The sequence below is a fragment of the Esox lucius genome, chromosome 13, assembly GCF_011004845.1.
Source record: "Esox lucius isolate fEsoLuc1 chromosome 13, fEsoLuc1.pri, whole genome shotgun sequence".
In the NCBI taxonomy this organism is placed as follows: Eukaryota; Metazoa; Chordata; class Actinopteri; order Esociformes; family Esocidae; genus Esox; species Esox lucius.
Window position 1 is genome coordinate 33,993,550 of NC_047581.1, and position 12,493 is coordinate 34,006,042.

Consider the following 12,493-nt stretch of genomic DNA (forward strand, 5'->3'; position numbering starts at 1 on the left):
AATAATTTTCTCCCACATTATCCATGTCAGTGTGAAAGTGAATTTAATTGCTTCAGCTTGTGCAGAGTTGGTGGTCTAGTAGTTACAGTCCCATCCATCCACGTGTGCTGTAACCCCAGTCCTCAGCACAGGGTTTCAATTCGCCTGTTCATCCTTCAGACTTTACCCTCATCTGCTTGTCGCTCTCTTTTTCCTGCTGTCTGAATAAAATGTCCCAAAAAAATACAGTGAAACTCAGTTATTTCTGGGCATCTTCCTTATTTCTGGACTACATAAAAAACAGTGTACTTCGCTTCAAGCAAGCCCTGTTAGGCAGATGTAATTAACCATATCCATGTCAACCATATAACAATGACAACCATATCTACCAGGTCAACCACATCAACAATGTCAACCATAACTACCATGTCAGCCACATCAACAATGTCAACCATAACTACCATGTCAACCACATCAACAATGTCAACCATAACTACCATGTCCACCATATCTATCACATCAGCCATATCTACCATGTCAACAACACTAAAGTGCACAATTATTAGGCACAGCGTATTTCTCAAGATTTATTTTATTTTTGAACAAACACAATACTTTATGTCAATCCAAAATATAATTGAACCTCTAACCTGAATGTTTAACAAAGGAAAAGTGAGTTTTGATCTTTCTCAGGGGAATATTTAATTGTGCAGAATTTTTAGGCAACCGTTGGTGTGCAGAATTATTAGGCAACTAAATTACAAAAATAATTTCTCCCAACTCACTTGTTTATTCAAAAATGTTAAAGTAAGTGTAAAAAAGAATTGACTATTTACAAATTGACAATTAATAAAAATGTGTGCAATTTGAAAAAAATATTCAGTGACCAATATAGCCACAGTTCTTTTCAATAACTGTCATGAGCCTTCCATCTATGGAGTCTGTCAGCTTCTTGATCTGTTCACGATCAACTTTTGCTGAAGCAGCAACCACAGCCTCGTAAAAATGCTGTTCAAAGAGGTGTATTGTCTTTCCTGACTGTAAATCTCACAGTAAATCTCACGTTTGAGTAGGGCCCACAAATCCTCAATAGGATTTAAGTCAGGTGAGGAAGGAGGCCAGGTCATTATTCTGGCATCTTTGAGGCCCTTGCTGGCTAGCCAAGCAGTGGAGTACTTGGATGCATGTGATGAAGCATTGTCCTGCATAAAGATCATGGCCTTCTTGAATGCTGAGGAATTCTTCTTGTACCACTGCTCGAAGAAAGCATCTTCCAGAAACTGGCAGTAGGTATGGAAGTTGAGTTTAAGTCCATCTTCAACCCAAAAAGGTCCAACTACCTCATCCTTAATGATAGCAGCCCATACCAGTAACCCTCCTCCACCTGGCTGGCACCTGACTGAAGTGGTGCCGTGTGTCCATTAGTGATCCAGCCACGGGCCCATCCACCTGGTCCATCAAGAGTCACTCTCATTTAATCTGTCCATAAAACCTTGGAAAAATCTGTCTTCAGGAATTTCTTTGCTCAATCTATACGCTTCAACTTGTGAATCTTATTCAGTGGTGGTCTTCTTTCATCCCTCTTGACCTTGGCCATGTCTCTGAGCCCTTGACACCTTGTATTTCTGGACACTGCAGGTAGGTTGCAGTTCTGGAATATGGTGGTGCTGGAGGATCATGGGTTCCTGGTAGTAATCGACTTCTCAAGTCTTTTGCAGTTAATTTGCGTCTTTTCTTCTCCATGCATTTTTTGCAAACCAGTTGACTATTCGTAACAGAACATTTGAGTGTCCGGTGGTCACGCCTCAGTAGTTTAGCTATTTCAAGAGTGTTGCATCCGTCTGAAAGGAATTTTACAATGTATGACTTTTCAGTGTCAGTTAAATCCCATTTTACCTGAGGGCATGAAGCTTCCTAATAATTATTCACACCTTGATATTAGGTGTTATTCACTGTTGCCACACTCTCCCTCATTACACCAATACGTTTTACCTGAAAATGACTCAATCCAATGAGCATTCAAGTTTACATGGTTTGGGGTTGGAAAATGTGCGTAGAAATAATGATACGATCAGAGTACTCACTTGCCTAATAATTGTGCACGCAGTGTATATCTACAATATCAACTACATCTACCATGTCTAACATATCCACCATATCTATCATATCTGCCAGATAAACCATGTCTTCCATTTCAATGATATATTTCATGGCATCATATTTACCATCATCATGTCATCCATGTATTATTTGGCCCTACACATTCAAAAATAATAAAAATGTGTTGTGTTGCTGGCTGGTTATAGGGATCTTTAAGACTAAGGACACAAAATCTTATAAAACTGTCGAAAGGCTCCATGTAGTTCTTGAACGGTTTTTAAAGGGTATGGGAGAGAAAGCTGTAATTCATTTTGACCTCTATCTTTTGAGAGAAGAAACTCATTCCCTAAATACAATGTCTGCCAAAATATAGTTTAGCGTTTTACCTCAGTCATTTTTCTATTCTGCCTAAAAGTAATCGGTATAAAGTAAGAACATATAGTTCCCACAATGCTTTTTGGTATCAGAAAATACCTGGTGATCAGTTATGTGTATTAGTCACACCTCTATTTAAACCAGTCAAAACAGAACAATATACAGTGATTCAGGCACCAAACAAACAATTTGACAGTATATAGAGTGAGAACCACAAGAGCAACAGGCAAAAAGAGTGTGCAAGTGTGTGAGAGAATTTATGAGAGACAGCAAAGTGTGAGTGTTGTGAGGGAAAGAATCGGAGGGAGGGGGAGAGAGGGAGCGAAAGAGAGAAAGGAGGTTTTCAGTAGGCAGGGTTTGGCAATAGCCACAGGAGGTCCAGGTCTTATAAGAGAAGGCCAGTGCATAAGCTATCACACACACACTCTGGAGAACCTACCTACCTACTGTCACCGGTCATCACAAGTACCTAGGCACACCGGCAGCACTAATCCATGGGGAAACAGAATATAGACAAGCTGACGCGGACCTTCCAGATCCGTAACCTGCTGTTGCGTCAGGCTTTGGCTGAATGCCTGGGCACCCTCATCCTAGTGGTAAGAACCTTCTGTCCGGCAACTCTTCACTTACCATACCTTGTGTCATTTACAGCCGGGAACAAGTTATCTGGACTTGGTATTACCTGGGAGAGCAGTGTGGACTACACTTTTGTGTAGAGTGGTGTGGACTATATTAACTAGAGCCCTACTGGCACCTGCATCTCCCAGGATGTGTTATAATGACAGGGCGTGATGTGAAGTATATTAGTTACTTCAGCGTAGGATAACAGGTGGTGCTGGTCGATGCATTTGGCCTGGCAATGTGTGACTAATAGAGGCAGCTGTAAATAATACTGCTTCAATGTGGATAAAACAGTTTGCATGTACAGTGGGGAGAACAAGTATTTGATACACTGCCGATTTTGCAGGTTTTCCTACTTACAAAGCATGTAGAGGTCTGTAATTTTTATCATAGGTACACTTCAACTGTGAGAGACGGAATAAAAATAAAAAAATCCAGAAATATTTTAATAATTAATTGGCATTTTATTCCATGACATAAGTATTTGATCACCTACCAACCAGTAAGAATTCAGTCTCTCACAGACCTGTTAGTTTTTCTTTAAGAAACCCTCCTGTTCTCATTACCTGTATTAACTGCACCTGTTTGAACTCGTTACCTGTATAAAAGACACCTGTCCACACAATCAAACAGAGTCCAACCTCTCCACAATGGACCAGAGAGCTGTGTAAGGACATCAGGGATAAAACTGTAGACATGCACCAGGCTGGGATGGGCTACAGGACAATAGGCAAGCAGCTTGGTGAGAAGGCAACAACTGTTGGTGCAATTATTAGAAAATTGAAGAAGTTCAAGATGACGGTCAATCTCCCTCGGTCTGGGGCTCCATGCAAGATCTCACTTAGTGGGGCATCAATGATCATGAGGAAGGTGAGGGATCAGCCCAGAACTACATGGCAGGACCTGGTCAATAACCTGAAGAGAGCTGGGACCACAGTCTCAAAGAAAACCATTAGTAACACACTAAGATTATGGACTCATGGATTAAAATCCTGCAGCGCACCCAAGGTCCCCCTGCTCAAACCAGCGCCCGTCTGAAGTTTGCCAATGACCATCTGGATGATCCAGAGGAGGAATGGGAGAAGGTCATGTGGTCTGATGAGACAAAAATTTAGCTTTTTGGTCTAAACTCTACTCGCCGTGTTTGGAGGAAGAAGAAGGATGAGTACAACCCCAAGAACACCATCCCAAACGTGAGGTGTGTTGGTGGAAACATCATTCTTTGGGGATGCTTTTCTGCAAAGGGGACAGGACGACTGCACCGTATTGAGGGGAGGATGGATGGGGCCATGTATCGCAAGATCTTGGCCAACAACCTCCTTCCCTCAGTAAGAGCATTGAAGATGGGTCGTGGCTGGGTCTTCCAGCATGACAACGACCCGAAACACACAGCCAGGGCAACTAAGGAGTGGCTCCGTAAGAAGCATCTCAAGGTCCTGGAGTGACCTAGCCAGTCTCCAGACCTGAACCCAATAGAAAATCTTTGGAGGTAGCTGAAAGTCCGTATTGCCCAGCGACAGCCCCAAAACCTGAAGGATCTGGAGAAGGTCTGTATGGAGGAGTGGGCCAAAATCCCTGCTCCAGTGAGTGCAAACCTGGTCAAGAACTACAGGAAATTGCAAACAAAGGTTTCTGTACCCAATATTAAGTTTTGCTTTTCTGATGTATCAAATACTTATGTCATGCAATAAAATGATAATTAATTACTTAAAAATCATACAATGTGATTTTGTGGATTTTTGTTTTAGATTCCGTCACTCACAGCTGAAGAGTACCTATGATAAAAATTACAGACTTCTACATGCTTTGTAAGAGGGAAAACCTGCAAAATCAGCAGTGAATCAAATACATGTTATCCCCACTGTAAATGGGCACATGTTATTTGAATGTAACAGCCCAAAATACGGGACTCACAAAACGTCTGACACCTTTCATTTTGTGTGTGTGTGTGTGTGAGAGAGAGAGAATGTTACAGAGAACGTGTGTTTAAAACAAATGTATTTCTGAATCATATCCATAAACAGTAATGACATGCACAGGCTTGCACGTCTTCAGTGTCGTCACAGTGTTGTCACATTTCGTGTCAGTGTGTGTGAGCAACAATCTTTCATTAGATCAATACTTCTGATCTCAGCCACATGCTCATGGTCAGCCCCAGGGCAAGTTTTGGCAAAACATTTTAGTGGCCCCACTCTGGATGGCAGAGATGAACATTTAAGCTTTGCCACTTGTTTCTCTGTTGTTTTTAAGATTAAAGTCCCCATATTGGGTGTTTGCTGTTCATATTTATGTGCAGTAGGAAGATGGCAGTATTTTTTTTAACTAATACAGAAGCTGGTGCAGAAGCTGTAGAATCGTTGAAAGCCTCTTCTCTCACTTAATACACAGCATAACAATTTCTTAGAACTGCATTCCTCCTGGACGTGACCATCCTCACTTTAATAAAGCTGAAAAGATTCCACATTCACAGTTAGGGAGGTGATTGTGTGAGGTATTCATGGCGTGTAATGTAATGTCATGATGTTATTGTGTCGTGACATGTTGTGGCCGTCCCCACCAGGTCCACTTAAAGAGCAGTCGCTGAGGTAATTTTTCTGTTAGACTGCTTTGGGTAGTTAGATTGCTGCATCAGGAAATGTGAACAATTCCACTACAATAATTTTAGGAGGAGTTTGGCTCCAAACTGGAATGTTATCAGACACTCCTGACATTAAGATGCTTTTGATGTTTGACTTCACATCTAACAATAGGCCAAATTTAAAGATGGAGTTTGAACTGAGACCAGCGATGCTGAACGTCCATTAGACGTCAGTCCGACTGTAAAGAAAATGTTTGCTTCCACGCAATAGCTTATAGAGGAAGGCATTTCCTGACAGAAATAGTTGGAAATATGTGCAGGTTTTATCAGATACATTTGCCAGTGAATAAGTCAAATTCATTCTTAATGTGACAATAAACACCAACTTTTTCCTCAATGTTCTTCTCCTGGAGTTTTTTTGTAAAAATGTAAAATATTTCCTTAGGTGTCCCTGTAGGAGAACCCTTAAGAACCATTTTGGTTCCAGTAAAAATAAATGTTCATGTTGACAGGCTGCAGTTCGGTGTGGGCCGTGGGCAAACAGACCATCACTTTCACGGTAAGAACCAGCCTGTAGTGGAAAAATACCTAAACACCTTTTCAATGACCTTTTCAGGGACCACACTACTACACTCATGGCCGGAGTGGGACTCATTTTCAGCCTGGGGGTTGCATTGTGCACCAGCCCATTTTCAGGCTGGGAGGGGTGGTGGTGGTGGGGTGGGGGGGGGACTTGTACTAATGAAAACGACACACTTTTTTGTACACTTCACAACTATATTATAATACAAAAATAAATACCTATAACACAGAAATACTTGTGTGAAATAACAAGAACACAAAAATATAATTCAGACTTTTCTGTTTAGAAATCAGTGCATTATGTTGAAGATATATTCTGTTCAATTTTAATTTCTGGATATTGCTTGAGTTGGAATTAAATAAATGCATGTTATCACAGCCCTTAAATGTCAGTCCATATCTTACCACAATAACTGGATCTGAATAGAATGCTGCTGGTCCCATACCGTAGTTTTACCATCTTGTATTGTTTCTTGATTGAGGTACCAAGCACAAGAACTGCCACGTTAGACTGTTGTATAAAACATTTAGCCCTTCTTATCTGGAGAGTAACTGTGCAATTGAAAAAGAAAACCAATTACTAATCATTTTCAACAACAAAATACTAATATTTAAAAAAAAACCCAGATTGTCACATTGCTGTTGGGTGACTTTATGCCACTCATGGCACAAAAATTCAAGTAGCTCGGCTTTGTTTGATGGCTTATGAACATCCATCTTCCTCTTGATCAAATTCCAGAGGTTTTCAATGGGGTTCAGGTCTGGAGATTGGGCTGGCCATGACAGGGTCTTGATCTGGTGGTACTCCATCCACACCTTGATTGACCTAGTGGTGTGGCATGGAGCATTGTCCTGCTGGAAAAACCAATTCTCAGATTTGGGGAACATTTGGGATTCATGCGTCCTTTACAAATCTGTCCGATTCCTGTTTTGAACCATCCTCGCCTTGCACTTCACTCCAGCTGATGTTAGACATTCTTTTTGTAGGTCACTTGAAGTCATCCTACGGTTGTTGAGTGACAATCCAATGAGTTGACGGTCATCTCTGTCTGTAGACAGTCATTTTCACCCTCTGCCAGTCTGTAGCTTTGTTGTCCCCAGTGTCTGTTGCTTGACCTTGTTCTTATGTACCGCCGTCTTAGACATATTCAGGATGGAAGCAACCTGACGATCATTGTATCCCTCTGCCAGTAAAGCCAGAATTGAACCGTTCTTTTCCTTCAACTCTTTTGTCATGCTGAATAATTAGTAAAACAGCCGTTTTACTCTGCCGGAAAGAGGAAACCCTCAACTTTCAGAAACTACCACAGCTTATTGGATAGGTGGAACCGTTCTAAAGTTCTAATCAATTGAGTCAATCCCTTGGATGTAAGTATCCCATATTTGGAGTATATAAATAGTTATATTTAAGAGGATCCACCAAGGCCTTCTCTCCCTCCACAGATGTTCGGTTGTGGCGCGGTGGCTCAACTGGTGCTCAGCAGAGGGTCCCATGGCAGCTTTCTCTCCGTCAACTTTGCTTTTGGTTTAGCTGCTACCCTGGGCATCCTGGTTTGTGGCCAGGTATCAGGTACTCATATCATCAACAAAAAAACTACAGTAAATAACTCAGCTGGTGTTTAGGTTCCTTTTCTTGATGAAGGATAGTTGTAGGGAAGCCATCTGGCTTTAATGTTAAAATTTTGCCCATGTGTGTTTCCCAGGAGGCCATCTTAACCCTGCAGTGACCTTTGCCCTCTGCTTACTTGGAAGAGAACGCTGGAGAAAGTTTCTGGTGTACTTTGCGGCCCAGACAGTGGGCGCTTTCCTGGGCTCCGCGATCATCTTCGGCCTGTACTATGGTAAGTCCTCTTCAGACGTGTCCAAGGATTGGAATTAAAAATGTCCTTTAGGAAAAAAACTCTTCTGACTTTTCTTAACTTGGCCATAAGGAGGAATCCAGAATGAGTGGAACACCTCCTTTTGGGTTATCTCATGACCTTTGTCTCTCTGTTTGCGTTCTCCTTTCAGGTGCCCTATGGAACCATGCCGGGGAGCTCCTGGTTGAGGGTGAAAACGCCACGGCCGGCATCTTTGCTACCTACCCTGGCAGTCATCTCACGCTGGTCAACGGCTTCTTCGATCAGGTGAGCCTCTTTATTCTGCATTCACCACCTTGACCTGTTTCGATCAGAAGACAGCACCAGCAATGCGTGGTCAATCATGCACCTCAATGTAAGTTGTCTTTAGATGATTGGCACCACAGCGTTGATCGGGTGTATCTTGGCCATTGTGGACCCCTACAACAACCCCATCCCTCAGGGTCTGGAGGCTTTCACGGTGGGCTTCGTTGTGCTGGTCATCGGCCAGTCTATGGGCTTCAATTCTGGCTACGCCGTCAATCCTGCCAGGGACTTGGGGCCCCGTCTCTTCACAGCCATTGCGGGCTGGGGCGGGGAAGTATTCACGTGAGTCACCCCCGAATCCTTCACACCTCTCCAAAGTATTTTAGTTCCCTCTTCAAGTCTTCACACCCGTTCTACAACAACATTATGTTCCAATTTATAACATTATTGTATTTGTTTCGTTATTAGGTCAAAGCTCTGTTCCTTGAAAAATTTAAGCTTTTACCACAAATGCATCTTGTAAATGTGTAGAAGGCTCCAGATTAGATTCTTAAAAAAAAAAATTAATAGCATTTATACTTTTTGAACTATAACAATATGTAAATGAGCTTTTAGTGAAAATATGTGATCGTAAGTGACCATAATATGCAGGTAGGATATAGTCATGGTAGCTAATCTTACATCACAAACCTAGAATGATAAAGTAATGTGTTTCTCGGCCTATGCAAATCCTCAATGCCTCTTTTCAGAAATTGAAGATAAATGAGGAATGCCGTCGCAATCTATATTTGAAAGCAATACAACTTATTCCAATCAAGTAATACAGTTACAATAGAAAACGTAGTCACATACAAGCAATATTCAACGTCCCCCATTTTGTATTTAAGTCTTCTAAGTACACCATAAGTATCTAAAACACACATCCGTTAACGATAGACTCCAAAAAGTAAGTACAACTTTTGATCCCTACTAGGTAGACCAATTCAAAACTCCCCCATTGCATCTATAATAGGATCACCTAACTTTGGCTAAAACAATGAAAACAAAGAAACTGTCATTCACACATTCATACATATTCAGTTAGCACCAACCAAAGCTAGAAACTTGCAGGATTCTTCATCCAGTAAACATTTACCTGTAACAAAAGATACATAACATGTACAGCATTGAAACATATTGGAGAGTTAATCTCTTCATGGGACACACATCAAAAAACCAAACAACAGTGCAGTTAATCCAACAAAGGTCATTGTTACTTGTTGATTTATCTGTTTTCACACCTGGTTCGTCTGAAGGGATGGGGCTACCTTGCCCCCCCCTTGTATATCTGTGCCTTTCAGGAAGCAAACCGGCCCACTGGTGTGAAATTAGGATGTTCCACTGAGTTGAGATGCCACACAACACATGGCACCTTCACAAACCTTCCAAAACACATCTTTCATTACACTACATAACCAACTTTAAACCGTTCAGGCTAACCTAACTTCAAATTCGGTCAAACCTTTATAAACTATTAAAATAATTATTTTTTTAGAACACATCCCACAGTTAAAATAATTATATTTTTTTAGAACACATCCCAAAGTTTGCACAAAACAATCAAGCTACAGACACCAAAACAAATGTAATTTCATATATTCAAGATATCCAAAGTTCATATTTTTTACCAACTATAACTACATAAATGGGCACACATTTACAGAAATAACTCCTCCACACACTCACACTCATCCACTGTCTTTTCCTCACAGTACTCGTCAGGGCTGGTTCCTCATACCCATCTTTGCCCCGTTCCTGGGTTCGTCCATTGGTGTGATGGTCTACCAGCTGATGGTAGGCTACCATCAGGAGGGCGAGGTTCGTGACAGGAAAAACAAAGAGTTGGAGGAGAGGGACTAGGGCAGAGTCAAACTCACCAATGTCACTCCAAAGGACCCCTTAAAGGAAGACATGGTATGAGCCAGGGAATCCACCACCGCCCAATGTCCTTCAGCCTCCACTGACACCAGGACCAGCACCAGTCTGTTTTTTCTCCTGGAGGGCAGGTGGACCTCTCCTCATACTTGACTCTGACAGCTGTGTGCGTTGGGAGAGAAATACAGCACACACAGCATGCCTACAGGACTACATTCTTTTCTATAGCTTTAGCATAGCTGCAGTATATCTCTATGCATGTGTATTACATTCTAGTGTCCTTGAGTAAAAGGGATGATGAATTTGTTATGAATGAACAAACATGTCATAGAATTATATTAATTCCAAAAGTTTGCCAACAACATTTGACATCCTAGAGATCTCAGTCTTTGTTTTATAGTAGTATGTAGTTTTATGTAAATACTGCATACAAATAGCATATATGTGTCCTGACCAGAGACAATTTGTATATTTTAGTGAGTCCTGCAATTTCTATGTCAACATTCCTCACACAAGGAATGTCTGTTTTCACGGAAATTAAAAGATTACACTCAAGTGATTGTAGGTTGAATGTAACTAGATGTTATCCAAATCAGATAAAAAAGGAACCTGACAGGGAAGTCATATGCGTGTGTTAGAATAATTCCTTGTACTTGCCTAATGTGTTGTACAAACTTTATAAAATTTCGATCTGCTGTCAGGGCAACGACATACCAACCAGAAGACTGCCAGACCTGTCTATCTCATTGTTCAGCATCTTTTAATTGTTTCATTGGTCAGAGATAGTTGAAAACCAAGGTGCACTATTCTTCTTCAGCCAGACCTGATTGCTTTTCCAGCGTATGAAAAACATGGAGCATTGATTTCATTCATTGGGTTTGTTGAATTTTGGTTGCCAGCTCTTCTTGCTTGTAAATATTTGCACTACTTAATCCTGTCAATAGTATTAATGCCATTTCACAACTGTATATATGCTTTTTTAATTTATTTATAGTTTTTAAGAAAATGTATAACAGTGACCAACTTGTTGATGATTTCTGTCCCTTCAGAAGACATGTGACCTACAACTCTTGGTTTGTCTATTGGTTTTCAACTGGAGAATACACCTGTGATATTTGAATGTAAGTCTGCTTAAATGCTAATGTCTGTTTTTACTCTCATTATAATAAATCTATATTTTCTGTTTCTGTAAATGCGGGTCATGGAATGAGGTCTTCGGTGGTCTTCCTGGTCTCTTAATCTTTCTACCCATGTCAGTTACTCCCACAAAAACAGGACAAAGCACACAGAACAAACAACACTAAGGACAGAAATTAGTCCAATTGCAGTATTTTGACATGCAGTGAAAAATGAAGCGTTTACAGTAAAATGTGATCTTTGCAAATGTAGGAGGATCGGCTTTAAAAGCTGCAGTACCTACAGCCTGTGATCAGGTTAAATCCCGGCTTGCTGGACCTGGTTATGTTGGACCTGGCTATGCTGGACCTGTCATGGGTGAAGGTAGGCAGGACACGAGGCGCAGAGCAGGAGTGGGAAGTCATCCCTTTAAATCAGTTTTGTACACAAACAAAACAAACAAAAAGAGCAGCATAACCACAAACTTAAGGCACACAGAACAAACAATGAACCACAAAACCAAAAGACGACATAAATAGGGTCGGCAATCAGAGGTGGGGTAGCTGCCCCTTTTTGGGGACAATGAAAAGAGGAACACAGAGATGCCTAGAGGCACTCCAGCCAGGACCTGAAAGGACCATGTGTTCACAGTGTGTTGGTTTGAGTAGATGAGGGCAGTACTTTGTATTATATTTAGTCATTGCGTGTGGAGTTGAATTTCAGCTGGGCCACTACTCTTTCTTTCCGCTGGAGGTGTTCCAGCCACTCACCAGCTGGATTTAGCTTGACAGAAGGTCAGAGGAGAGACAGAGGAAACAAGACACTGCTGGTCTGAGTAGGAGTTTACATGTAAAAACTGTAATAATCCAAGTAATCTGCTCATAGGTTTTTAGATTTCTAAGAGCAAGCTGAAATACAATCCGCAAATAAAAAAAACTTCTGTGAACCAACCACTTTGTATGTTGATAACAAATATGATTCTAAAAATTATTTGTATTTTCTTAAAAAAAGTACATACGCCTAAGACTTTTGCATATTGTAGGCTACATGTTAAGAGAAGTACTTTGGACCATGTTTTTATGTATGCACCACTCTTTTGAAAACAGGTCATTGGTGGCTTTGG

General features: G+C 41.1%; 1 protein-coding gene and 1 long non-coding RNA gene across 6 annotated transcripts; one reads left to right on the top strand and one right to left on the bottom strand.

Annotated features, from left to right (window-relative positions):
* Positions 1 to 2,200: 2,200 nt before the first annotated feature.
* On the top strand, positions 2,201 to 8,750 carry LOC105031173 (aquaporin-3-like). 3 transcript variants are annotated; one of them, XM_034296607.1, is made up of 6 exons: positions 2,975 to 3,050; positions 6,166 to 6,212; positions 7,679 to 7,805; positions 7,939 to 8,076; positions 8,246 to 8,361; positions 8,465 to 8,750. In XM_034296607.1, exons 1-6 carry the CDS (start codon positions 3,026 to 3,028, stop codon positions 8,684 to 8,686), a joined length of 675 nt encoding a protein of 224 aa, XP_034152498.1. In that variant the 5' UTR covers positions 2,975 to 3,025; the 3' UTR covers positions 8,687 to 8,750. The 3 variants fall into 3 exon arrangements, with proteins under 3 accessions (XP_034152497.1, XP_034152499.1, XP_034152498.1); XM_034296606.1 differs by lacking the exon at positions 6,166 to 6,212 and having other exon boundaries at positions 2,201 to 3,050; XM_034296608.1 differs by lacking the exon at positions 6,166 to 6,212 and having other exon boundaries at positions 2,201 to 3,050; positions 8,537 to 8,750.
* Positions 8,667 to 10,509, bottom strand: LOC105031172. 3 transcript variants are annotated; one of them, XR_002197717.2, is made up of 4 exons: positions 10,066 to 10,509; positions 9,621 to 9,761; positions 9,432 to 9,475; positions 8,667 to 8,753 (listed from the first exon to the last, which is right to left on the bottom strand). It is a non-coding gene; the product is annotated as an uncharacterized LOC105031172 (long non-coding RNA). The 3 variants fall into 3 exon arrangements; XR_004576725.1 differs by having other exon boundaries at positions 8,670 to 8,753; positions 8,846 to 9,475; XR_004576724.1 differs by having other exon boundaries at positions 8,670 to 8,753; positions 8,846 to 9,761.
* Between the last annotated feature and the right edge of the window lie 1,984 nt (positions 10,510 to 12,493).

Excerpts from the sequence above, each read along its gene's own strand:
- LOC105031173 (XM_034296606.1), top strand. The coding sequence starts at position 2,949 with ATGGGGAAACAGAATATAGACAAGCTGACGCGGACCTTCCAGATCCGT. Across the intron at positions 3,051-7,678 it reads TGGGCACCCTCATCCTAGTG|ATGTTCGGTTGTGGCGCGGT; the intron begins GTAAGAACCTTC and ends CTCCCTCCACAG. Across the intron at positions 8,077-8,245 it reads CATCTTCGGCCTGTACTATG|GTGCCCTATGGAACCATGCC; the intron begins GTAAGTCCTCTT and ends TTCTCCTTTCAG.